This window comes from Pelodiscus sinensis, chromosome 26 (assembly GCF_049634645.1).
Source record: "Pelodiscus sinensis isolate JC-2024 chromosome 26, ASM4963464v1, whole genome shotgun sequence".
Classification (NCBI taxonomy): domain Eukaryota; kingdom Metazoa; phylum Chordata; order Testudines; family Trionychidae; genus Pelodiscus; species Pelodiscus sinensis.
The window spans coordinates 20,830,912-20,856,585 of record NC_134736.1 but is presented as its reverse complement, the minus strand read 5'-3'; the positions used below and the strand labels follow the sequence as shown (position 1 = coordinate 20,856,585).

The 25,674-nt window shown below is 50.9% G+C and overlaps 1 protein-coding gene and 1 non-coding gene across 3 annotated transcripts; one reads left to right on the top strand and one right to left on the bottom strand.

Annotated features, from left to right (window-relative positions):
- Nucleotides 1–8,924: 8,924 nt before the first annotated feature.
- On the bottom strand, nucleotides 8,925–23,999 carry LOC102460130 (zinc finger protein RFP-like). 2 transcript variants are annotated; one of them, XM_075909734.1, is made up of 12 exons: nucleotides 23,716–23,999; nucleotides 22,815–23,404; nucleotides 22,124–22,590; nucleotides 20,677–20,772; nucleotides 19,860–20,090; nucleotides 19,531–19,553; nucleotides 18,716–18,831; nucleotides 18,105–18,164; nucleotides 16,010–16,210; nucleotides 13,238–13,351; nucleotides 12,921–12,951; nucleotides 12,381–12,616 (listed from the first exon to the last, which is right to left on the bottom strand). In XM_075909734.1, exons 2-12 carry the CDS (start codon nucleotides 22,852–22,854, stop codon nucleotides 12,514–12,516), a joined length of 1,482 nt encoding a protein of 493 aa, XP_075765849.1. In that variant the 5' UTR covers nucleotides 22,855–23,404; nucleotides 23,716–23,999; the 3' UTR covers nucleotides 12,381–12,513. The 2 variants fall into 2 exon arrangements, with proteins under 2 accessions (XP_075765848.1, XP_075765849.1); XM_075909733.1 differs by having other exon boundaries at nucleotides 8,925–12,951.
- Nucleotides 10,747–10,962, top strand: LOC142820565 (small nucleolar RNA U3). Its single transcript, XR_012897792.1, has one exon. It is a non-coding gene; the product is annotated as a small nucleolar RNA U3 (small nucleolar RNA).
- Nucleotides 24,000–25,674: the final 1,675 nt, after the last annotated feature.

The following is a 25,674-nucleotide window of genomic DNA, read 5'->3' as shown; positions in this document are numbered from 1 at the left end:
CTGTTGTATAATTAATTTTGCTGGGGGAAAATCAATAAAGGTGATGGAGTATGATTGGTTAGGTAAATCATAATAGTATGTTAGCTTCAGTTAGTAAAATCATATTGAAAGAATTGGTTAAGCAGGACTCAATTTTCACTCTATAAACTGGGGTCCAAGAAGGAGACCAGGGAGAAGAAGGAAAAGAGGAAAAGAGAAGAGGAAGAAGGAGGAAAAGGGAAAGGAAGGAAGAAGACCAAGGAGGAGGGAAGATCTGGAAGCAGAACTCACCTCCAAGGCAGCCTCAGACCAGAGCGGCCAGGACCCTCTGCATGACAATTGAAATGGTTTGCTGTGTGAATTCTGTGGGTCAGGTGATGTCAGGCCTGGGCACTGAGATTATTTACCAGTTTCCCGGGCTCATTTTTTCCCGCAGCTGTGATGGCCGACTGGTTTGTTAGAGAAAAGAAACTGCCCCCCCAGTAAAAAAGTTTGGCCAGGCCCCTCTTGCTATAGTGGGCTGCAGTACTCCTTGAGAGAAACCGGCCGCACCCTTCCTGCATACCATTGCCTTTAGAAAAAGGGAAGGTGTGAAAAGGGGAAACTAGCCTCAGACTCTCCCACCCATCACCTTGGCGTGAGAACTGCGGGGTTTACCTGTTCGCATGAAACCTGCACAGTTTTGGCCCAACCCTTGGGACACAGACCCCCCACTTGGTGACCATTGGGCCATATATGGTATTATGCAAGCACGGGAAAGCGATGTGCAGATTTGAGGATAAATACCCATCGCACAGTTCGCTCAAAGAGGTCTTCGCAACACACGTACCACCGTGCGTGTGCCTTCTCGTATACTTCAAAGCGCTGCCGGCCTGATCAACCGACCAGCCACCTCCCCTGACTCTCGGGCGTAACCAAGGCCTTCGCAACCGAACCGATATCTTTGAAATGTTCCGTGTGCTGTGTAAGTTGGTATGTAGGATTTGATTTTTTCTTGTTGTATAAGCTTAGTGTTGTAGTTGTTTTTGGGTAGTACATAGAGTTTGTAGTTATCACTGTTATTTAATTAGTGTAGCTGGATATTTTAAGATTAGAGACTATTTCCCTTGCCATTCCCATCCTTATATCTCTGACACATTTAACTAGAAATTGTAGAATAAATATAATAAATACTGTAAATTCATTATTAACACGGTCTACTAAAAATCTTAGAATAAATACTATAAATTCACCACTGTCATAAATAAATATTTTTTATTTGATAAAATTGTCCACCTGGTTCTGCCCTTCCCCCCTTGGGTATGCATCATCAGACAGGTGATTCTCGCGACATGGCGTCACGAACAGGATGCCCGTGGGAAGACAGAACTAATTTAACCCCAGAAGATTTACTCTTCCATGCTCAATATCACCAAATTACCAATACAGGTGATAGCATACTGGGACACCTGAGTATCGCTAATGGGGATCAAAAATGGGAGGTACGCCTTGATGGCCCATCACTGGGTTGCGTCCTCCGCACACACCCCACTAGTCATTTTTTCCTGTTGCTGGAGGAAAAACAGGTAAAACTAGCAGGGCTTAAAAAGCCACTATATCCAGCAGCGACCCCCCCTCTCTCCTCCCCCCCCCCCCCCCGTCATGCCCTTAAGCCTATGGAGGCCTGCATAAAAAAGGCAGGGGCCTCTGTCTCTCCCTCGACATTCTATCCCGACGTAGAGACTGGGGACTGAGCACACACCTTAGCCGCCAACGTAGCCGCCACCCTCGTAAACGCGCAAATGCGCCATAAGTTAAAATCTGATACTTATGAACCTCACCACCTTTTAGGAGCACTATACGGCCAGTTCATAACCGCACTGCGCCTAATAGACCAGTACGAAGTTACTGCACGAACAGTCACACAGCAAATGTGCCCCACAAACAGCGCTAGAGCTGGCGGCACACAAAACCCCGTTGAGGAACCAAGACCACCTTTACCTGAACCACCCTCCCCGCACCTGTCCGCCCCACTCCTGCCCGAAAAATCTCCCGCCCCCGCCGAAGAAGATAAACGGCCCCGGGAGGTTTGCCCCGTGGTGGTCACCAAGCACCTGGTGGACCAACAAGGTAACACCACGACTCAATCCGTCATCCGCACCCGGACTGCGGCAGAAAGGAGGGAACTGGCTGAAGCCACCCGTAGATGCCCCAGAGAACCGGTAGTCATTTGGTTGGGGAGCATCTCTTTAGAAAATAGTAGCGAAATTTTAGACTCGGAGGAGTGCACCTATTTGGTGCGCAACACCAGTTGGCATGGCGGGGCAGGAAACCCCATCATCGTCCAATGCAATAATGTTTGGCCAATCCCTCTCCCCTCTGTGATCACCCAGCTCATGGGCACCACGCTGGCCTCATTTAACATCCTTTGTGGAGCTGTAAAAGCTCCACAAGATCTAATGTATGGCGTAGCTGGACTCTCTATAGTTGTTTGGAGTCCTGCAAGGCACCCCCTCAACCTGACACTGGCCCAACAGACTGGGGGGCAGCCACATAGATTTGTCAATGACATCTCACAATTCCCGGTTGCGGGAATAGCAATAGATGCAGTTTGTGAGGCCACAGGGCATCCAGATGCTGGCCAAATAATGTGGTTATGCACTGTTGTTGACCAACCATTAACTAGCTTGTACATCATAATAAATAAGATCCACATTCCGACCCGCCAACCTGAACCATCGGCGGGAGCGGTAGCCGCCGTAACTTCAGGACCCCACCCCCGGTCGCAGGGGAGAAAAACGTACCCCAAACACCCCCCCCCCCCAAGAGAGGGCTGTGTTTGGTTTCCTGCTTAACAGCAGGCTTACCAAAGAGGAGGTTAGGAGACTCTTGACCCCCAAACAACTCCTCTTAGCAAAAGCAAAGGGCTTCAAGTCATGGGGCAATGAAAGCAAACCCCTGAACACCTGCCAAAAAATGAGTAGCGGCCGCATACCATCAGGCGGTCGCCCCAGATGATGATCTAAGGCCATTCGCCACCCTTAGGGTACATCTAGACTACATGCCTCCGTCGACGGAGGCATGTAGATTAGACAGATTGGCAGAGGGAAATGAAGCCGAGATTAAAATAATCGCGGCTTCATTTAAATTTAAATGGCTGCCCCGCTCTGCCGATCAGCTGTTTCTTGGCAGATCGGGGCAGTCTGGACGCACCGCGTCGACAAAGAAGCCTTTCTTGATCGGCACAGGTATGCCTCGTGAAACCAGGTTTACCTGTGCCGATCAAGAAAGGCTTCTTTGTCGACGTGGCGCGTCCAGACTGCCCCGATCTGCCAACAAACAGCTGATCAGCAGAGCGGGGCAGCCATTTAAATTTAAATGAAGCCACGATTATTTTAATCGCGGCTTCATTTCCCTCTGCCGATCTGTCTAATCTACATGCCTCTGTCGACGGAGGCATGTAGTCTAGACACACCCCTATAGTTGAGCGGAACCCGGCAAAGTTCTTACTAGACACCGGCGCACAAGTATCCATAGTCACCCCCTTGACACCGCATAAAAAACAAGGGAGGAAGCTGTGGGTTCAAGGCCTAAACCAAGCTGCCCAAGCGGAGCTTGTAGAAATTAAAATCACTCACAATGGGAGGGTGCACCGAGTCAAAGCCCTGGTAGGAGGCCAGAACTTGCTTGGCGTGGGGGAGCTAAAAAGACTTGACTTAAAAGACCAAGTATTGTCAGTGCTACCTAACTGCCTGACCGCCCAGCCTTTAGCCCACTCCCCTACGCTAGTCAGTCCCGCACAATGGAAACACCAGCACATTCCCCCCCCCCCCCCCCCCCCCGATGGCATCAGCCAAATTTGAATGCTAATAAACAACCTCATGGCCGAGGGAAAGCTACAAGAAGTTAGCGGTAGCAAATATCTTTCAGCAGGCTGGGGTGTACCTAAACCGAATTGTCCTAGAGATGACCCTATATACCGCCTGGTCATAGATTACTGCCAAGCAAATGACCATGTAGAATCTGTGCCATTTACATCCCCTCACTCACTACCGAAACTCCTGGCCATTGTGCGCAACAAGACGTTTGTGTGAGGGGGCTACACTGGACCTGAAAGACATGTTCTACTAGGTCCCTATGGTAGATGAAAAGGGGGTGCTTAATTTTTCTTTTGGGGGCCGCATGTTTAATTGGCTAGTTTGTCCCCAAGGGTACAGAAACTCACCTGCTGTCTGAAGTGTAGGCGCATAAGCTTTCGTGCAGGTCATCTGACGAAGTGGGTCTTTGCCCACGAAAGCTTATGCGCCTACACTTCAGTTAGTCTATAAGGTGCCACAGGACTCCTCGTCGCTTTTGCAGATTCAGACTAACACGGCTACCCCTCTGATACTTGTCAACTGCTGTCTGTAATGCACACCTACAGCGCACTCTCAACAAGATCACCCCCTATGAGGGTTCGCGCAACCTCAGCTATGTCGATGACACTTTGGTTATCGGCAGTGCAAAAGACATCACACAGGTCACCCTTATCGCCGTATGGGATGCCCTACAGCACGATGGGTGGGCTGTGAATGAGATAAAAAGCCAAAGGGATGTAGCGACCACATTTACCTTTCTAGGCATCACGATCTCCCCCCAGACAATTTCCCCCAATTTGGATAATGAGTCACCCCTCGGGAAGTGGACCCTTAACCCCCCCCAAAACAAGCGCGAGTTACAAGCACTGTTGGGGGAGCTTAATTACTACCTCCACTTTGTGAGTCCAAAATACACTTCAGCCCTAGACACGCTACAGCTGCTAGTCTGAAAACACGCTCCCTTTTCTTGGGGCAAGGAGCACCGTCAGACTCTGTAGGTGTTAGTGCGGGCCACGGAAACCCCTCCTCCCCTAAGTTGTTATGACCCGGAGGTGCAAATGTCGACAGCAGTCAATTGGACAAATAGCCACTTCATTCTAGAGGTCTGCCAGGAGGATGTGGCAGTTTACCAAGAAATGCACCATATCCAAGGGCCAGAACACCGGTATGATCCCCATGGGAAACTGCTGCTTGCCCTCAAGTATGCAGAACCCTGGGCGAGGAGTTGTTGGGGAATCCTGTGTGCCCCTGGGTTGTTAGCCCTCCAATGGTTAGATGATGTACCCCCTTATGATTTCGGGGGCCCGGATAAAACATGGTCTGACCTTTGGTGCTGAGCCAGGTACTGCTGGAGCCACTGAAATCACCACGATGACTTGTGTCAAGCCCATGATGATCAAAACAGACCCGCCTTTATCGGCATCTTGGGTGACCCCTGGCTTGTAACCGATGGCAGTACAAAAGGCTCAGACAAGACTGGCATGTATTGCACCAAATGCGAACACCTGGAAGTAAGGGCCCTAGCCCCTGGCATGGGAGCACAAAAGGCAGAAGCCGAGGCATTCGCAATCGGAATCAACCATGCCATTAAGACTCACCCCCCTACCGAGCCCCTCATTATGGGCGTTGATTCCAAGTATGTTTATATGCTAGCCACTGGGGCTGGGACCCCCCAGAAAGACCCAGAATTTTGGGAACCCTTACTTACCATGGCTCGTCAGCGTCATCGGTGCTGCTTTATAGTCCACTGCCCCTCACACAAACCAGATACGCATTGGGCCCATGCCTTTTTAGATTCTAGGTTGCAGGAGGCTAGTGTAAGCACTGTCAGTGCTACGATCCCCAATGATGACAACGGTGAGCCTCCTAGCACTGAACCCCTGGCCATCTGGCTCCACAAAGAGTGGGGACACTTTAGCGCAGACAAAAACTACCACCTTTATAATCGCACCTACTTAGGTGCTCCCGATCTCACAGTTGCTAGCTAGAGGCAGGCGGCGCGCCAGTTTCCAAAATGCCAGGAGCATAAACACATGGGTACAGTATCCCATTGTGCAGGGGCTTTTTCCACTGAAAAGTTTGTACCAGGTCAGGTGAGGCAAGTTGATTTCATTGGACCCCTTCCCGGCGCCAAGCAGTACCCAAAGGGTGTTGTGGTTGTAGATCTTGGGTTCCGCCAAACGTGGTGCAAGCCTTTACGCCATGCCACGGCCAGCACGCTTACTAATGCCTTGCTGGAGCTCTTGGCCGCCTGGGGAGTGCCCAGACAAGTTCAAACTGATGGGGGCCCCCCATTCCAGTCAAATGTACTACAGCAGTTTTTCCTATAGTTTAACATCGCTCACCATGTCCACTTGCAGTATCATCCCCAAAGTAATGGCGTGGTGGAACGTAAAATTGGGATCCAAAAGACTACCCTCCGCACTTCCTTGAAAGGAAGTGACTTTAAGAGCTGGCATCTCCACCTACAGCCTACGCTAATTAACCTTAATGAGCGGTGCAGCCGGTGGCCCAGCTTCAAGGGCCATGCATGGACACCCTGATTCAAAGCAGATGACCCAATATGGGTCTGCATCCCTGCCCATGATGGGAAACGGCATCCACAGCAGGCCGTCATTCAGGATCCTGCCAAGTACCCCAATACGTATTGGGTGCTGGTTAGTGACTCTGAGTGCCACCTGCTGGCCCACCATAACTGATTAAGCAGATACAACTAACTGACTTGGGCCAGTTCCATGGTAACTGAGCCACCATGTGTTTTATCATAGATGCTGTTTGCAACCCTACCATCCAGAAAGGGCCAGAAAAGTGTCACCAACACCGTGGAGCTTTGGGCCACTGCATATGCGGTCACCAGCAACCTCACCGATTGCATCGTCTGCACCCACCCCATACTCTCAGCCGCTGACGTGCTGTTTTTAGTCCAGCCCATTTTCCTAAATATGTCGGATCTGCTTAACGGGACCGACTGGGGCTTGGATGCATGCCGACAGCTGTGCCCTATTTCCCGGGCTCCCACCGTTACCACCCTCTCGATTCACCCCACCCTTTGCCCCACCAGGCACGTTCTGTTGGGAGTTCCCTCCCCCAGTGGTAGCTTCATTTTGTTGCCCCGAAGATCCTAAGCACTAGCCTGTTTTTGTTGGTAATCAGTCAGGCTGCACCTGGGTCCTTAGTCCGTATGGACTATTTAACAGCTCTGGCAGTAACGTCACCTCTCAGTTTGTTAATGTCCCGGACCACAGTTTCCCACCCAACCTTACTTCCATTGCCTTTATTTCCGCTGAGGAGAACGCCTCATGGGCATATCCCTTTATCTCCACTAATGCCATGTTTAGGGAACTTGTTAATCTGTCTATTTCTTGCATTCATATGGAAACCAATGGCCACGAATACGGCAACCCGGTTCCCATTCCCTGGTATTGGGGCAATGAGGATGAGTACGACCTCACTACCTTTCTAATGGACAACCAAAAGCCAAACACACCGACTTTTTCAAAGCTCAATGCACTCCGCCTTGGACACTTCTGGATTTGCGACAACCAAGCCCACGCCACCCTTCCTGCACATGCCATAGGACACTGCACCCTTGGCTACATCCAAATTGAGGAAGGAGGCATCTATTCCTACGCGAGAGACGAACATCCCCACTTCACCCATCGACAAAAACGTGGATCTTGGGACATTTGGAAGTCAATTGAGGGCTGGTTTAGTAAAACCGCACAGGCTGTGGTCACATTTAACCCCATAGGCAATTTGATTTTGCAAGAGGAAGTTCGAGCTGTTGGCATTAGCATTGAAAGACTTGGCAATAAGACTGCTACAGCCTTACTTCTTACTAACCAAAAGGTAGAAGAAATGCACGTGTATGTAATGCAAAACGGTTTAGCTTTAGATTATTTGTTGTTAAAGGAATCTGGGTTTTGTCATTGGTTAGGCAACAGCTACCCTCAGTTTGCAGGTAAATGTATGGAAATTAAATCTATTGAGCAAAATGTAACACAGATTATTGATGATATCGAGGAGGTTGCTAAAAAGGCCAGAGAGTCCGTTTCTTGGTGGGAGAACATATTCGGCTGGGTCCCTTCCATATTTGGCCTTGGGGGATTAAGACAGTTTTTCTGGTCCCTTTGTGTCTTATTGCTGGCTGTTAGCTTTGTGCTGTGCCTAGTTTGCGGCATCATAAAAAAACCTCACAAACCACATCTCCGCCCTATCTCCACGCCCGAACAAGAGGGGCTGCTTGCATTTGAGGAAGCGGAGACGGACGAGGAGGTGGAGGTCTAGGTCTTCCCAGACGCGGCCATGGCCACGAGGGCATGTTAGAGAAAAGAAACTGCCCCCCCCAGTAAAAAAGTTTGGTCAGGCCCCTCTTGCTATAGTGGGCTGCAGTACTCCTTGAGAGAAACCGGCTGCACCCTTCCTGCATACCATTGCCTTTAGAAAAAGGGAAGGTGTGAAAAGGGGAAAATAGCCTCAGACTCTCCCACCCATCACCTTGGCGTGAGAACTGCGGGGTTTACCTGTTCGCATGAAACCTGCACAGTTTCAGCCCAACCCCTGGGACACAAACCCCCCACTTGGTGACCATTGGGCCATATATGGTATTATGCAAGCACGGGAAAGCGATGTGCAGATTTGAGGATAAATACCCATCGCACAGTTCACTCAAAGAGGTCTTCGCAACACACGTACCACCGTGCGTGTGCCTTCTCGTATACTTCAAAGCGCTGCCGGCCTGATCAACCGCCCAGCCACCTCCCCCGACTCTCGGGCGTAACCAAGGCCTTCACAACCGAACCGATATCTGTGAAATGTTCCGTGTGCTGTGTAAGTTGGTATGTATGATTTGATTTTTTCTTGTTGTATAAGCTTAGTGTTGTAGTTGTTTTTGGGTAGTACATAGAGTTTGTAGTTACCATTGTTATTTAATTAGTGTAGCTGGATATTTTAAGATTAGAGACTATTTCCCTTGCCATTCCCATCCTTATATCTCTGACACGTTTAACTAGGAATTGTAGAATAAACATAATAAATTCTGTACATTTATTATTATCACGGTCTATTAAAAATCTTAGAATAAATACTATAAATTCACCACTGTCATAAATAAATATTTTTTATTTGATAAAACTGTCCACCTGGTTCTGCCCTTCCCCCCTTGGGTATGCATCATCAGACCTGTGATTCTCGCAACATGGTTAAGGCGTTGGACTCGAAATCCAATAGGGTTTCCCTGTGCAGGTTCAAATCCTGCTCACAGTGAGGCCTGTCTTTTGGCCACACCCCTTCCTAGGGCAACATGGTACTCAAACCCTGAGAACATGCCTGTCCCATCAGAAAGGACACGTGGAGAAGGCAACAGAGGCTACAAAAGCGGGAGAGAACATGGATTGCAGGGTCCTGCCTAACAATAGGAAAACAAGTCTGGCTTTCAGCACAGCCACCTCCCCATGGACACAGCCAAGGGACCAAGCGCCTCCAGTGGCCCCTTCCTCTCCCCAAAAGCCAGCCCTGATTGGGTAGAAAGATGCTGGGCGCAGCGGCCTCCCTTCACCTAGCAGAGGCAGAGGTGATGGAGACAGGCCCAGAGGGCTGAGTTGTTCATGTGAGGAACAGAGACCAGGCAGCACAAAAGAACACCCATGAATGTCAGTGAGAGGCAGAGATGGCAAAGTGGCAGCAGCATATTTCACTGTAAGGGACCTACAACTGGTGTCTTGGGCAACTGGGACACACTGCTCTCCTGCCTTCCCTCCATCAGCTTCATCTCAGGACTCTCCGTCTTGCCCCAGCTCTGCTGCTTTCAGGGCAAATCCCCTGTTAGGACCAGTCACAATCTAGGGGTCAGTGAGAGTCCATCCTACCTGAGGTGTGTGGGGTACGAAGGCCTCTTGTTCCCTTCTCAGCTCCTAACAATACAAACATCAGGGAGTGTAGCTCACTGGTAGAGTGTTTGACTGTAAGTCATAGGCTCGTTGGTTCAAATTCAACTGACCATTTATTTCTCCAATTCCATTATATTCTAGGTTTCTATTTTTTGGATTCTTTAAACAAATACGAATCCTTACTGCTGTCCTGTGCCAATGCACATAAACAAGGCAAACCCGTCACTCAGCTGGAGCCAGCTCAAACCTGCTGTGTGTCTGATTTCTGTTTCCATCCTTTCAACAAGGGTGTGATTTGGAAGCCCAATGGCAGGTCCTTGGTCTCTATGAGCTGTGCTGTGCAGAACAAGAACCAGGGCCTGCAAAGATACTAGATTTGAATGACAAGGTGTTGATCCAGTTTATTAAAAGGCTTCTTCCTTGGCAGAGGCATTGTGTTTGTGGATTGGGTATTTTTTGGATGACTGGGTGCTTGCAGATGCAGCTGTGCTTTAGCAAATAAGAATGATTGAAGTCGTGAGTAACCCAGCACTTCTGGAAATGGGAGTGGAGTAAAAAGTACAATATTTTCTAAAAGATCCCAACTTGATTAAATGTCAAAGTGTGACAAAAGTAAATTATTTGAAAAAAGTACAAATACCCAAAAAAGGTCTTGAGTCATGTAACCCAGTATTTCTACTTACTTTCCACCTCTTCCCAGCATGCAGGGGTTCTTGGACCCTTGCTGGTCTGCAGATTGGCAGTTTGTTACCTCTGACTTAGAGGAGCCCCAGGAACTGCAGTTTCAGGAAGAAACAGCAAGAGATTTTGATTGGCTGCCAGGTGCTCCACATGCTAATCAGGAGGCATGTTTCTGTAAACAGGGACACAGAGCATATTCTAATATACAAATTTCTATATCTGGTGGAGTGTTTGAGAATGGGACAAGCACTTTGCTAATATTATTTCTGTTCTTGAGTTTTCTAAGTGTTCTGTGATAACATTCCCCATGAGGAGAAAGTGAATGCACATGAGGGTGGGTGTGTCGCGAACAGAGGCCTGTTAAGACTGTACTTTCAAGGATCATTTCTATAGTTGGTAACTAAAGAAATACAGCTGAAAGTGATTGGTCTCACTAACCATGAGAATGAGTGACAGTGTTTTCTTCTGAGCATGAAACAAGCAGACAGCATTGCTTTAGTGTAATAGTTGTCTGCTATTGATGATTGCTCATTCTTTCCTTTTGGGAAGCTGGAGGAAGAAAGAACAGGCTGAGTGGTTGGTTATTGTCAAAAAGTTAAGTTAGTTTTGAAGTAGAGAAGAGCAGGGATTTCCCTTTATCATTCTGTCCTAGCTTTTCTTTAATTCCTGGTTTTACTTGTACTACTTGGCTATGTCTACATCGGCAAGATTTTGCGCAAAAGCAGGTGCTCTTGCGCAAAAACTTGCGGCCTATCCACACTGGCAGGGAGTACTTGCGCACGAACACTGACATTCTAATGTGTGAAATCAATGCTTCTTGGACAAGAGCTATGATGCTCCTGCTCAGGAATAAGTCCTCTTCCACAACTGTTCTTGCACAAGAGGGGAGTGTAGATAGGCAACATGAATTTCTCGTGCAAAAAAGCCCTGTTGTTAAAATGGCACATTTTTTTACACAAAGGCACATGCCACTGTAGACTTTCTCTTGCTGAAATACTCTAACGCAAAAATTCTTATGTTAACGAGTATTTGCGCAAAATCTTGCCAATATACATTGGCAGTAGCCAATTACTCTAATGCAGGGGTAAGGAATGGTGCTCCTGGCCTCTGTTTGTCAAAGGCTGGAGAAAGATGGTAGGAGACAAATTGCTTGATCATGATTTTTGGTCCACCCCCTCTGGGGCACATGGTACTGGCCACTGTTGAAAAACAGGATACTAGGCTAGGTGGACCTTTGGTCTGACCCAGTATGGCCATTTTTATGTTAAAGTTTGACCTGTGTTTGAAGCCTTTTCTGCAATCAGAGCTGTTATGAGGTGATTCTCTTGTATGTTTTATCTGATGGTTAATAGGGCAGGAGCACCGACTAAAGCTTTCCCTACAGTCAGAGCAGGTGAAGAGTCTCACTCATGTGTGGGTTCTCCTGTGTATAACAAGGTGTGAGCTTCTACTGAAGCTTTTCCCACAGTCAGAGCAGGTAAAGGGTTTCTCTCCTGTGTGGGTTTTTCTATGTCTATCAAGCACTGCCTTCTGACTGAAGCATCTCCCGCAGTCAAAGCAACTGAAAGGTTTCTCTCCCGTGTGAGTTATCCTATGTCTAACAAGGTCTGATCTCTCCATAAAGCTTTTCCCACAGTCAGTGCAATTGAAAGGTTTCTCTCCCGTGTGGGTTCTCCTATGTCTAACAAGGCGTGACCTGTGACTGAAGCTTTTCCCACAGTCAGAGCAAATGAAAGGTTTCTCCCCTGTGTGGGTCCTCCTATGGATAACAAACTCTGAACTTGTACCATAACTTTTCTCGCAGTCAGAGCAATGGAAAAGTTTCTCTCCTGTGTGGGTTCTCCTATGTCTAACAAGGTGCGAGTTGCAAGTGAAGCTTTTCCCACAGTCAGAGCAATGGAAAGGTGTGTCTCCTGTGTGGGTTCTCCTATGGTTAACAAGGTTTGAGCTGCAACTGAAGCTTTTCCCACAGTCAAAGCACTGGAAAGGTTTGTCTCCTGTGTGGGTCCTCTTATGGTTAACAAGGTGTGAGCGGCTCAGAAAGCTTTTCCCACAGTCAGAGCAATTGAAAGGTTTGTCTTCTGCGTGGGTCCTCCTATGTCTTACAAGGTGATCACTTCTACTGAAGCTTATCCCACAGTCAGAGTAGTTATGGGGTGTCTCTCTTGTATGTATTTTCTGATGGTTTGTAAAGTGAGAGTGCTGAATGAGGCTTTTCCCAGAGTGAGAGCACTTCAAGGGCTTCCCACTCATATGGGCTCTTTGATGTTCAATAAGAGTTTCACAATCACTACAAATGCAGGGTGACTGTTGATAGGGGATTTTCTGTTGAACAGTTTCCGTGTTACTTTTCTCCCCTCTGCTTCTGTGACTGGATTTATCCTGTCCCTCTCCTGGATGGTTTCCATGCTGCCTTTCTGGGCTATGCTGACTCTCACAAGTCTCTCCCTGCTCATGTATCTGGGAAACATGCCCTTCAGGTCTTCCCAGTAACATCTCACATGGAGACACTAGCTCCGATCCGTCCTGCTGAACAAGATCATGGTTTTCAGTCAGCATCCCATCACCTGTTGGGATAGAGAAATAATCCAGACAGGAGTTATTGTCTATGATGAGCTGAAAGAAAACTCTGAAAGAGGAAAGGAAAGGGGGACAAGCTAAAATAATGACTGAATTATCATGAGCTTAGCCCCCTTCACAACTCTTCCACAGAGGAGAGATCCCAGCCTTTCCCCACCCACCACGCTCTGGCTCAAGTTGAAGACAGGTTGAAGAGTCAGACAGACTTCATGAAAACACACAAGTTACACCTGCTATAAACTGGTTTCTGAGGCAATTTAACTGATTGCTCACATGTGTAGGTGCCACTGATGATCTCCCCTTCCTCACAGCTCTGGTGATCTGGGACCTGCAACTCCTCCTCTCGCTCCACCCAGGAGATCACATGAGCTTCAGAGAGTGGAAATCCTGTTTGGAGAGCAATTAATCGAGTGCTGATCTTGTTCATTAAGGTCTCTGCCATTCCTGCTTCCAGAGTCAGGATCTGAGTCACCCATCCAGAGAGGCTCCTTTCCCCACCTTGCAGAGACTGGGATCTGGCTGGTACAAGAGCCCAGGACACACACACCTGCAGTAAAGGTGCTCCTCCCCCCACCTTGAGAATGGCCCAGCTCTTTCCCCAGGGGAGCTGAGTGCTCTGCTGCAATCTCTAGGGTACAACTCAGTCCCCCTCAAAGCCCATTCCATCCCCCCATCCCCAATATCTCAGGGCAGGACAGGGACACACTGCTCACAAGGGGAGCCCTAGGGAGGGCTGGCAGGTCTGACATCAAGGCCCCCAGACAGGGCTCAGACTGTAGCAGCCACATGCCAGGTCACTAGGACTTGGAGAGGAAGGACTAGCTCTAGCTCCCCAAGGTTCTGTCCACAAAGCTCCTGGCGGGTGGGGTGGGCTCCCCCTGTTCTTTGGCTCAAATGTTCTACTTGGGCCAGAAGGAGGCAGAGCAAGTTGTCTAAGCAGCAAAATGAATCCTTGGCAGGCTGCTTCAGGCCCTGCCTATGCTCCTGACCCCGACTACCTGTGTCTGGGTGGGCCCTGCTAGCTGCCCACAATAGCTGCCGTTCCCGCGGCTGCCCAGGGTGGCACTAGGCTTCTCCAGCGACCAGCCAGGGTGAAGCTGGGCCGTGCTGCTTCTCTGATGCTTGGGGCTGTTACTCAGCTCCTCGTCTGTAGCCTTGGTACTACTCTAACAGCAGCAGACTGTGTGGTTTCCCAGCCTGCCTCTTCCGACGAGCCTGGCTTTTGATTTCGGGCCACTCCAGGGACACACAGAAACTACCACATCTGCACCTTGTGAACGCCTTCCCCTCAGCTTTGCTTCCACCCCTTCTTGGGCCTGCATTTAGTGTTTGGAAGAGCCACCTGTAATGTGACCATGGAGATCATTGTGCTACCAGTGTTACACAATCGCAAGATAGCTTGTGCGAAGCATGCTGTGCCCCGAGTCAATGGGAAAATTCTTATCTGATGACTAGGATTATCTTGTTTATGTCCATTATTTTTTAACTAAAACAAGCCAGGCTTTGGCAGAATGGTGGAGCACTGCTATCAACTAACAAAGAAATCACATTCCTGAGAAGGAGGGCAATCAACACACAGCTCTCTGCAGGAACTGCAAACACACAGTCCTAACAGATAGCTCACTGTCCCTTGTGCACATGAATGGAATAATGGATATGGATGTTTTGTTCAAACAAACAGGCAGAAGGCCAAGGGGGGGGAGGGGGTAGCAACACATTGAAGGCAACATGAATTTTGTTTGTGTCAATGTGAGAAAAGAAGTCACAGAAGGGGCATGTTGATACTGGCTGAGGGGCAGTGTTCTAGCTGCTGACTGAGCTGGTATCATTATTGGGTTGGAACAAGTCTCGCTAGCACCCTGCTCCTTTCACAATAAACCTGGCCGAGTGCCTTAGCCTCCGAATGGAGCCTGGGTCTTTCTTAGCAGTAACCCTGTGGTGTGCTACATGGATAAGCTGCATGCTCTGCCAGTGCTGCTGGCATCAAGGCTCCAGAAAGAGCCGCCCACCCTGAACAACTGTAACAACACTCTGTGCTGCTAGCAGCAATTCTAATGGCACTGCAGTCGCTATGGGAAGCAAAATTATCTATCCCAGCAGCACCTGGGAACTCTGATGTAAATCAGGACCCCACTGTGCTATCGGGATGCTCATATGGAGCACAGCATCACCCCTCTTTAGTGTAGGTATCCTTCCCAGCCCTGAGAAACAGGGACACACTATAATAGTTATTGCAGAGAGAGACGACCGCACACAGAGAGTCTAAGGGATTTGATCAAGGTCACACAGGAAGTCTATGACAGAGGGAGAGAACTGATCACAGGTCTCCTGAGCATGAACCCAGACAGGAAGAAAAAGTTCCTACCCGAAGATATAAAAAGACAAGACAGATGACGTGATTTATCTCCACTGCACAGAGAGGCAAGTGAGCCCCAGAGAGAATGAAGCTGAACTTTAGAAAGGAGACCCAGCCTGTGCCTTAAATGCATCGAGAGCTCTGCTCACGTTTCTCTACTACAGAGCTACCTCGGACAAAATACTTGCAGAGCGTCAACTGCCTCATCCATCCTCCCTCAGTGCCAGCATCCAGCCCCTACAACTGGCAAGTACCAGCATGTTACAGAGATTAGCTACAGGCAGGGAAGGACTCTGGGAACCACACCCTCCTTCCAGGGGCTGAGCACACTGCCACATGGGGACCCTGCAGCCACTAACAGCAGCCAGACCCAGACCTCTGGTACCTGCTGTTCCTGCCTGAGCCCTTCCACTCACACGTCTGGTCAAGGTACAAGATGGGCAACATGGGGGGGGGGGGGGGAAGCGCAGTGAGACCTTAGGTGTGGGAAGAGCCACTGTTATATCCTTGAATCTGCCTTCCCTGGGAGGGAGCACAGAGGGGAGAGTCTTTCACACAAGAGCCAGGATTATGATGGCAGATACTCATGACATTGGGGGCAGAGGCAATGAATAACCCTGAACCAAACCCAACCTAGATGCTCCAGAGCCCACCCAGCTGCTGTTACCCAAGGGGACAGGAATCCTTACTCAGCCAGTTCACAGCCTCATAATTCTCCTGCATCACATCCCTGTAGAGGGCTCTCTGGCCCGGGTCCAGCAGAGCCCATTCCTCCTCAGAGAAATACACAGCCACCTCCTCGAAGCTCACAGGCTCCGCCACGGCCACTTCCTGTCCCTGGCTCTGCAGGCCAGGGGCTGAGCTGGAGACAAACATGGGTGTTCTGCAGCCTGGTAGGGGGAGAAGAGGAATTGGAGACATTTCAGAAGTGGCTTTAATCCTTTCCACACCCCAATTCTCCCCAGACTCTGTTCCTGGTGACACACATGTTAGACTCTGCCATTGTGGGCACAAGTTTTAGTCTAGATATTCCATAAACAGCACACAGGAGTTTGATCCCAAATACACATTCATTTCTGTCTGTACCTGGCTTGAGTTACAACATTACTGCCTCTGCAACAATGGGATTTAGTTCTCAGCACCCTGTGTTTCTGATAAGCCATATATTCATCTGCCTGAACATGGACATAGGTTAAATGTAATCTGTTGTATTTAAAATTCTTAGTCTTCATTCATTGATTTGCAGCACATACTTTGCTCTCATCTCACGGAGACGTTATAAACACTTTCCACAATAGAGAGGCAGTGAAGTTAACACCACCATTCAGATGCTTATTATTAAACACGTGTGCTGAGTGTTTGCAGGATGAGATCTTAGGATATCTTCTGATCCCATGAATCTTAAGTCATGCAGTCTGACCCCCTCTGTGGCACAAGCCATTACACTTAGTCCAGTTACCCAGCCACAAAGCTGTTTCCCCACAATGTGTTTTGTAAAATGTCCCCCAGTGATTTGAAGACATCAAAAGATGGAGAATCCACCAGTTTTTTGCTCATTTGTTTCAGCAGCAAATCCTCTTCCCTATCAAACATTTGTGCCTCTTCTCTAGCCTGAAATAGTCTCGCTTCAGCTTTCACTTATTGGCTCTCTCTGAGCATTATCCAGTCAACGGTGTGGGCAATACATTTTGATGGGGGGCCAAATGGAAAGTGGCTGAGAGCTGCACTCTTCCATGACATTAATGCAGGGACATTGGGAGAAGGAAGCAATATCGGGGTAAGGGTTTGGGATGCAGGACAGGTAGAGGGGTCTAAGAGGAAGTTTGGGTGAAGGAGGCAGGCTGTGATCTAGGACACTGGATTAGCCAACTACGCATTAGATATCTAAAGTAAAGTTACTTTAACTAAGTGGCTGAGTGGACAAATAAGGGACTGTGGGTTTCTGACCAGTGAGAGCTCTTGCATATATAGCTGCAGGAGGAGGACAGAGTTTGGGTATGCAAAATGTGGGGCAGATATTAGGAGGGGAAGGAAGAGGTTGGGGTGGCAGAGGCAAGCTCTGGACAGGAGATTTATCTGAGTCACTCCTGGCCAGAGGCCAAGCACCTGAGGAAGGCAGGGAGCCTGCCCGACCCTCTCTCAGGCTGCAGGGCCATGTGGGTGTGTGAATAATTATGACCAAGAGGGGAGGGGGCGCAGTGCTTTGTTTCTGGCCAGAAACTGGCCAATGAGATTGTCCTGGGGGTGGAAACAGAGCCTGAAGCCTTCCTCCCTACCCTCCAGGCTCACAGTTACTTTCTGAGTGACTTGCAGATGAGGAGTGGCATCTGTGGGTTGGATCAAATGGCTTGGTGGGGTGGATCCGACTCATGGGCTGTATTTTGTCCAGGCCTGCACTAGACGTAACAGCCCTTGGAGATCCAGCAGTTTCTTGCCATCAATGAACTGATATAGTGGAAGCCAGTCAGCTCTCAGCCTATTTATTGTTCGAAATCAACCCCATATTGAAACTGACTGAGCAACGAAATCTGAACGTAAAGGTGCCGTCCATTGTGTGCTTTAACTTCACCCCCTTAGCATCACAAGCCCATTGACCAGTGTTTCTCAAAGTGTCCACAGGGCCCCATGCAGTGCCCCTGGGTTTCCTCACTGATCAGTGGGTGAGATTTAGGGCTGTGCTTGCCATGGTCGCTGGGTTTGGTTGGTAACTTCAATGACAATCCCATGAAGATGTTTTCACAGGAATTTTCTCATCATTTAAAGAATCCCCAACTGCAAACTCACCTTGTCTGAAAGCTCCCAGGGATTTTCCTCTTGCTCTCTCCAGTACATAGGGCAGAGTGTCTGGTGGGGGAAGGGATAAGAGAGGTGAGATTCCAGGCTCTCCTATTTATAACAATGTCCCTCTCTGGATTCTGCGTTTCAATTGTATCAGAGACCAGACAGACACACACTCAGGAACAGAGTATGAAACAGTCTGAAACTTTCATTTCCTCTCTCATTTGGGCACCTCCCAGCAATGGAGCCAACATCCCCACAAGCTGTCCCAGGAGAGACAACCTGTAAATGAGATTTACTCTTCCCTCCTCACCCCCTCCCACTTGGCTTCTCATTCACTTACTGCCTCTTATCATAACCTGGAGCTGTGGTGGTGGAACACGTGGCCATCACAGTAATTTTAGCCATTTTGATCTCTGAATGGGAGGTTCAGAGTTTGCAAACCCCTGGCTCTATTTGCAAGCAGTCTGTTTGCTCAGTGTGTCTAAGGACAGCAGAGTGATGGGACCGTCATTCTCTGTGTGTGAACTGAGGCAGGGGAAGGTTGGCTTCAGAGGCCAGATTCAATGGTCTCAGATACTTGAACCACTTTCCCCTCATCCATCCCTTCCAGGTACCTTTGAACTCCCTCAGAGTCTTCAACAGAGCAATTGTTTTCTGGGAGAAACCTCTGACTTGTTCTTCTAGTTCAGGGGAAATCTCCTCAGGCAGCTGGAACTGCCCCATAACACACCTGGACAGAAACAATTCAACGTGATTCAATTTCATTTACTGCTGATAAGTTCTGGCTACCAAGTCTCAGCTCTAACAGGCCTGGAGTTAGAATTCCTCCAATTTTCCCAGCCTGAGAGTAGGGGCAACAATTCATGGCCATGCAACCTTCCCCTGAAAGGCCCCACTGCTGTTCTTCATCTCTGGCCTGGGGAGACTGGCTGGGTGAGAAAAGGGGAATGGAGTCTTCATGGGCAACTCACTCCTTGGCCTTCGGGCACTGAGAGACAAGAGGTTCTCAGGTGAAGGGATGAAGGAATCTGTCCACTAGGGACTAGACTGAGACACCAGCTCCCCCCTCCCCAGCTCCCCCCACACAGGTCTCCAAACAGCCCTCAGGTGGGACAGACTCTTGGTCCTTGCTGCCCTGGGCTGACTGTGCCCAGTGCCCAGCAGTGACAGGCCCATGTTCCATCCCACAGTCCTGAGGTAGCCAGTTCCCAGGGAGATGACAGCTCCAGGAAACACTTGAGGTCAGACTGTGCCCTGAATGGGGAATTCCAGAGTCTGCTGTGCGAGCGTGAGACCCTCAGAATTCAATGAGTCAGAGATATTGATATCTAACATCTGCCTCTTAGAGCCCTTGGGAGATGTGGTGCTAACATCAGCTCCAACCTCTTTCCCTGAGCTGTGCAGCGTGAGGGGAGTGAGAGCCACGTACCTACTCAGGGTGCTTCTGATGTCCTAGGAAAAAAGACACAGAAAAGACTCTCAGCCCCATTGGATACACACAGGGGACCTCAGAGAAGGGATTTTGCAAACCTGGGAAGAGAGCCCCTGTCCTGGGCCCAGGAACATGGATCTCCTGAGCAAATGGGGCTTTACGATCTCTAGTAGCTCTGTGCCTGTAACTTTACAAACCACGGCAGTTACTCACATGGCAGCAATGCACATGGAGTTGCTGGGATCCAGCTGTCGGATCTGGGTGTGCTTGTGATTCAGGAGCCTCCCTTTCCTGTGCAGGGAGGGACATTTCTCCCTCAGTCTCACCTGCAGGAATTCACTCGCTGGCTTCTGACACGTCCCCTCCAGCTCACCGATACCCTTGCTGATAAGGGAAATCTGCACAGAGAGTTTCCTGACAGTGTCAGTCTGGAGCCTCCCAATCTCCTCATCCAGCTTCTCTAGCTGGGCCAGCAGGAGTCGCTCTTGTTCTTCCAGGAACTGTCGCAGCTGCTGAAACTCAGCCACAATCTTCTGCCTCTCGGCTTGTGTTTGTTTCTGTGTGAAAACAGGGAAAGGGCTGGTCAAGGGCAAGAATGGAGCCCAGGGCCCTTTCATGGAGAGCTGAGTGCGCAGCAGGGAGAATTTCTTGGAAAACCCTAAAATGTGTGACATTTGACTCTACTTTGTGATTACTAAGCAGAGGTGGCTCTCCCAGCATCTCGTTTGGCCCGTGTCCCTCAAAGGGATGTTCCCATGTCTGTCATAGGCAGCATCTTTTATTATTCATGGGCTCTGGAAATTCAGACCCTGAGCAGCATGAGGCAGGACTCATCACCAGCCTGACAGATACACCCAGGAAGGAAAAAGAATTAAATATGTTAATACACCAAGTGATCAGACAGCCCTTCAGGGGGACATTCAGCTCACTTGGGGAGGATGTCTGGGAAAACCACAAAGGCTGGACATTAACTCACGCACTGACATGGAAGCTCAGGGCCTGTCTACACATGGATCTCAGCCAACAATTCATGACCCAGGAAAAACACAAACAAGCCCAGCGTCACCAAGGCCAAACAGGAGTCTGCCTCCTAACACAGCCCTCCCATGGCAGTCCCTGCTAGTTCAAACCACAGACACCTACCAGATACTCCTGGCATTTCCCTTCTGTTGTTGTTTTCCTTCCCAGCAGCTTTTCTCTCTCTCCCCTCAGAGTCTTCAAATGGGCCTCCAATTTTTCCTGAAGAAACAGATATAAGCACGAGGGCAAACCCCATCAGATGTTGGGAGCCCATTTGTCTGCCTTTAAGAGAGTCCCAGTTTTGTGGAACTCTGCCCCTGTCCAGCAGGGACTCAGCCCTGGGCATGGTTGTGTCCATAGAAAAAGACACAAGAGGAGACTGCAGATGCAGGACACCTATGAAGGCAGGGGAAGGATCAGTGGTGGCACCTTTATAAAAAATGCTGCAGGTGGGGATTAGGGAGGTAAAAATGGTTAACAATACTAATCATTAACAGATTACAATTTTATCAATGACAGTATTTTTTAACCTGCTGACAGGCAGGGGTGGTAGCGCAAATGGGCTGTCCTGGGCCAGGGATCTCTCGCAAGGTCTGCCAGGGTGGCCACAAGGACTGCTGGCTGATGGGAACTCCCAGCAGCTGCAGACTGACGTTGGCTGCCCGAGGGAAGCAGGCACTGCTGGGGCAGTGGGGAGTTTAACTAGTAACTAGCACGGATAAGCATTAGTTTTTCAGTTAACCAATTTGAACTCTTGCTACAATCCAGTTGAATCCTAGTTGTGTCTGGCATGGACCTGCACTTCCTGAAGTCCTGCTACAGGTGGACTGAAGGCGCTCAGGGCCCCACGCAGCATGCAGCCCAGCAACCTCATCTCGTGTCAGCGGCTGCATTCGAGTTTAACCCCTCATGGAGCACCTCAGAAGTTCAGCATCCCTGTTAGAAACCTTCACTTCCTGCCGGGCGTAGGGCTTTATCAAGGCATCTTTCCCTCCTAAAGGGCCACACTTCAGCACTGTTCAGTGATGCTGAGGGGCAGGGAGCAGTGTAAGTCTAACAGGGTACGGGGGCTAAACTCTATCCTGACATGTTTGGCGACTATGAGCGACTAGGTGCTGCCCCACCTTCCCTTCCCAGTTTGTCTAACTGGACTGTGACCTGCTCAGAGAAGGGACAGTCCCCCTTGCTGGATGCTGTGCAGGTCTCAGTTGCCACTTCAGATCTATAAGGCAAATGACAGATTGTTCCTCCGATCAACAACAGCTTGTAACCTCCTCTTCTCCAGTCCCAAGGCAACTCACTGACAAGAGTGGCCTGTACCTCCTGTGATCTAAACCTCTCTGATTGTTAACACCTTCCCTTGTGCAAACACCCCTCCTGTTACTAGTGAGGGCTGGGCCTCAGAGAAACATTTCCCACATCAGGTATCTTGACGTAAGTTGCCACAAATCAGAGCATTTACTTTTTACAGCATCTCTTGTATGCTTTACAGAGCTGTGTCACAGCTGTGCCCGGTAACTGTCAGTGAAATAACGCTGTAATTAAACCGCACTAGACAGCAACTCTGTACCTTGTACTCCTGAGCAGCTTCCTTTAAGGGCACCACCATGTGAGTCTGGGATCTGTCATACAGCACACAGATGGGAGTTTGATCCTCTTCACAGAACAGCTTCAGAGCCTCCTGGTGCTCCCCGCACACCCCATCCCATCTTGTTCTCTTTGCTGCCTGGAAACTCAGCGGCTTGGCTAGTTCCACCACGTTTACCAGCTGCCGGTTGGGCCGGAGGGGTCCCTGCTGCTCAGTATCTCTGCCCTGAGGGCTATGGGGGGCCTGGCAGAAATTGTGCCCACACTCCAGAGGGACAGGGGCTGTGAAATCCTCCAGACAGACGGGACACATCACTTCCTCCCGGAGACTTTCCACAGCGCTCTCTGCAGCCATGGCTGCCTCTGGGCTGGGGAACAGGGGTCGTGTCACTTTCCTGAGCTCAGCAATGGAGGGGTAGGTCCAGAGGGCGTGTGTGTGAGGCACCAGCACTGAGGATAAAAAAAACCCAAAAGTAAAAACCAAAAAAGCCCCCAAAGGTTTGGCTACGCACTGCCCCCCCCAGGGCCTTCACTGACAGAGTGGCCTGTCTCTCCTGTGATCTAAATCTCTCTAATTGTTAACACCTTCACTTGTGCAAATACCCCTCCTGTCACCAGTGGGGGCTGGGTTTCAGGATTCAGAGTCTCAGAGAAACATTTCCCACATCAGGTACCTGTAAAGACTTTACATAAGTTGCTGCATTGCCAGAGCATTTATTTTTTATAGCATCTATTGTACCATAAAAGCTTTACAGAGCTGTCACACCTGCGCCAGGAAACAGTCACTGAAATTAGACTGTAATTAAAACCCAATGTTATTTCCCATTACACTGGACAGCAACTCTGTATCTTGTACTCCTAGGCAGCTTCCTGTTTGGGCACCACCGTGTGAGCCTGGGATCTGTCACACACAACACACATGGGAGTTCTCCGCACACCCCGTCCCATCTTGCTCTCTTTGATGCCTGGAAATTCAGCAGCGTGGTAGAATTAGCCAAATTCACCAGCTGCCGATTGGGCTGGAAGGGTCCCGGCTGCTCAGTGTCTCTGCCTTGAGGGGCCTGGCAGAAATTGTGCCCACACTCCAGCGTGACAGTGGAGGATTTCACAGCCGAACAGACGGATGCGTCACTTCCTCCCGGATACTTTCCATGAGGCTCTCTGCAGCCATGGCTGCCTCCGGGCTGGGGACCGGGGCCGTGTCACTGTCCTGCGCTCAGCAATGCGGGGGCAGGTCCGGGGGCAGGGGCCTGAGGCAGCAGCACTGAGGATACAAAAAAAATCAAAATTAAAAACCAAAAAGTCCCCCAAAGCTTCGCTCACCCCCCCCCCCCCCCCCCCGCCTGGGCCTCCCCTGGGCCCCTCAGCCCCCTGCCCAGCCAGACCCCCTCCCCCATCTCAGCGCCCCTCATGGCAGGGCCCCGCCTCCCTGTGTTCAAATCCCCCTCCCGGCCCGCCCCCAGCGCCCCCAGGCCGGCGGGAGCGTGTTTGTGACGCCGGGCTGCGGCTCCCTCCCCTCTGTGCCAGCCCCGCAGCGAGTAACGGCACCAACGGTCCCCCTCCAACGGCTCCCACCTCAGGGCGCGCGGCGCGTGACGTTACTGCGGACAGCCCGAGCCCGACGGGAGCAGAAGGGAGCCCCGGGGGGGGGGGGGGGGGCACGCGCGGGGCTGAGTGTTCGTGACGCGCCAATCGCCCCCTCACTCTGGGCCGCAGCGAGTAACGGCGCCAACGGCCCCGCACCCAGCCCGGCGGGAGCGTGTTTGTGACGCGGCAATTCCCCCCCCCCCCGCGCCGGACTACGGCCCCCTCTCCAGCCCGGCAGCGAGTAACGGCATCAACAGCCTCCCCAGAACTGCTCCTACCTCAGGGCGCGTGACGTCAATGCGGCAGTGGGCGGGGCCTGAGCAGGGCGGGGAGGCACTAAAACGCGGCTGCGGGATGTAGAATGGGGCCGGCGCGGTCAGACCGCGCATGCGCAGCGGGCTAATGACTCGCGCAGCGTCCTGCGTTCAGGGTTTAGCTCAGACTGGAGCTGCCCGGCCACGCCCCCAGCGCCGCGGGGCCCCACGTTGCTTCCTCCTGTGGGCGCCAGGCCAGGGCAGCTCCCCTGGGGCGGGCACCGGCTCTGAGGGGGGAGCCTCCCACGTGACACCGGATCGGCCCCAAACCAGCTGCTGCGCTGGGGGCCCGGAGGGGGGGGAGTTCAGGTCCCCGCGCTAGGGCCAAGGGAACCCTCCAGCTCCACCCCCTCCGCCCCATGGCCCCCGCTACAGCTCCCCCGCCGCAGTGCAGCCCCTGCCCCTCCTCCTCCATCGCCCCGTGCACTCCCGGTGTCAGCCACTGGCCCCAGCAGGAGCCCAACGGACCCCGCCCCCCATTGTGACGTTTCTTGCTCCGCCCCTTGCTCTCGCTCCGATTGACAGGGGTTCCCCGGGCTGTCACGCCCCCGTGGCCGCATCTTCGGTGACGTGTATTGCCCCGCCCCTTGCTCTCCCGCTTGGGTGACGGGGATTCCTCTGGCCCAGCTGTCCGGCCGGGAGTGACGGGGCCGCCCAGAGACGCTGAGGGCGGGGCTCCTGCCCCCTGCGGCCGAGACACGGACCCGCCTCTCGGGCCACTGGGGCGGGAGCGCGCGGACCCGGCCGGGCTCGGGCCCCAGAACGTTTCACCTGCGGGGGGGGGGGCGGGTCCTCGCCCTGGGCAGGCAGCTCCCCCCCCCCCCCCCCCGGCTCTGTTTGCAGGACGCTGGGAACGGGCCGCAGGGGGCGGGTCACTGGGGATCCCTGTTCTGTTCCCTCCCCCTGGGGCACCCGCACTGGGCACGGGGCTGGGGGGGCCTTTGTCTGACCCGGCCTGGCCGCTCCTGTGCGGGACCCGTAAAGTCATTAACATCGGCAGCGCCATGGACACTGAGGCTCCTTTAGAACGAGCCAAGCAGCCTGAGCGCACGTCAGGATCGGGCCCCGGAAACATGGATTCCAGCTGGAATAAGTGTTTGGCCTGAGAATTGGGTGTCACTGGGCTTGGAGGGAGCAGATGCCAGCGAACCTCGATTTCACTGTCCACTCGCAAACTGAGGGGAAAATCATAGTAACTGAAAGTTCCACACAGGCCCAGGAAGAGCCGGGCTGCTTGAGAATTTCTTATGGTTGAAGGACTTTGACTTAGTCTGTTTTGAGAGTCACATTAACAATTTGTGGTTTAATAATAAAAAATTTACTGTTTGAATCTCAGTGTTTGTCACTGAATAGTAACTGTCTGAACCAAATATTGCCTGCCCCTCCCCCTATCTTTTCCCACTGCTGTGAAAATTGAACATGGTAAAACTGCAACTGGGAGCGTGTAACTAGATACACACAAATAATCAACTGTTACTTTATCTGTCAACATCACACATCAAACACAATGAATTCTTCACAAGCCTCATCCTCACTGCTTACACACACAGGTCTGGGAGCTGATCAGCCCAGCCTGGTGGATTCTGGGGTCCATGTGATGCCCCAGGGCTCCTCCACACCAGCACAAGGGCGG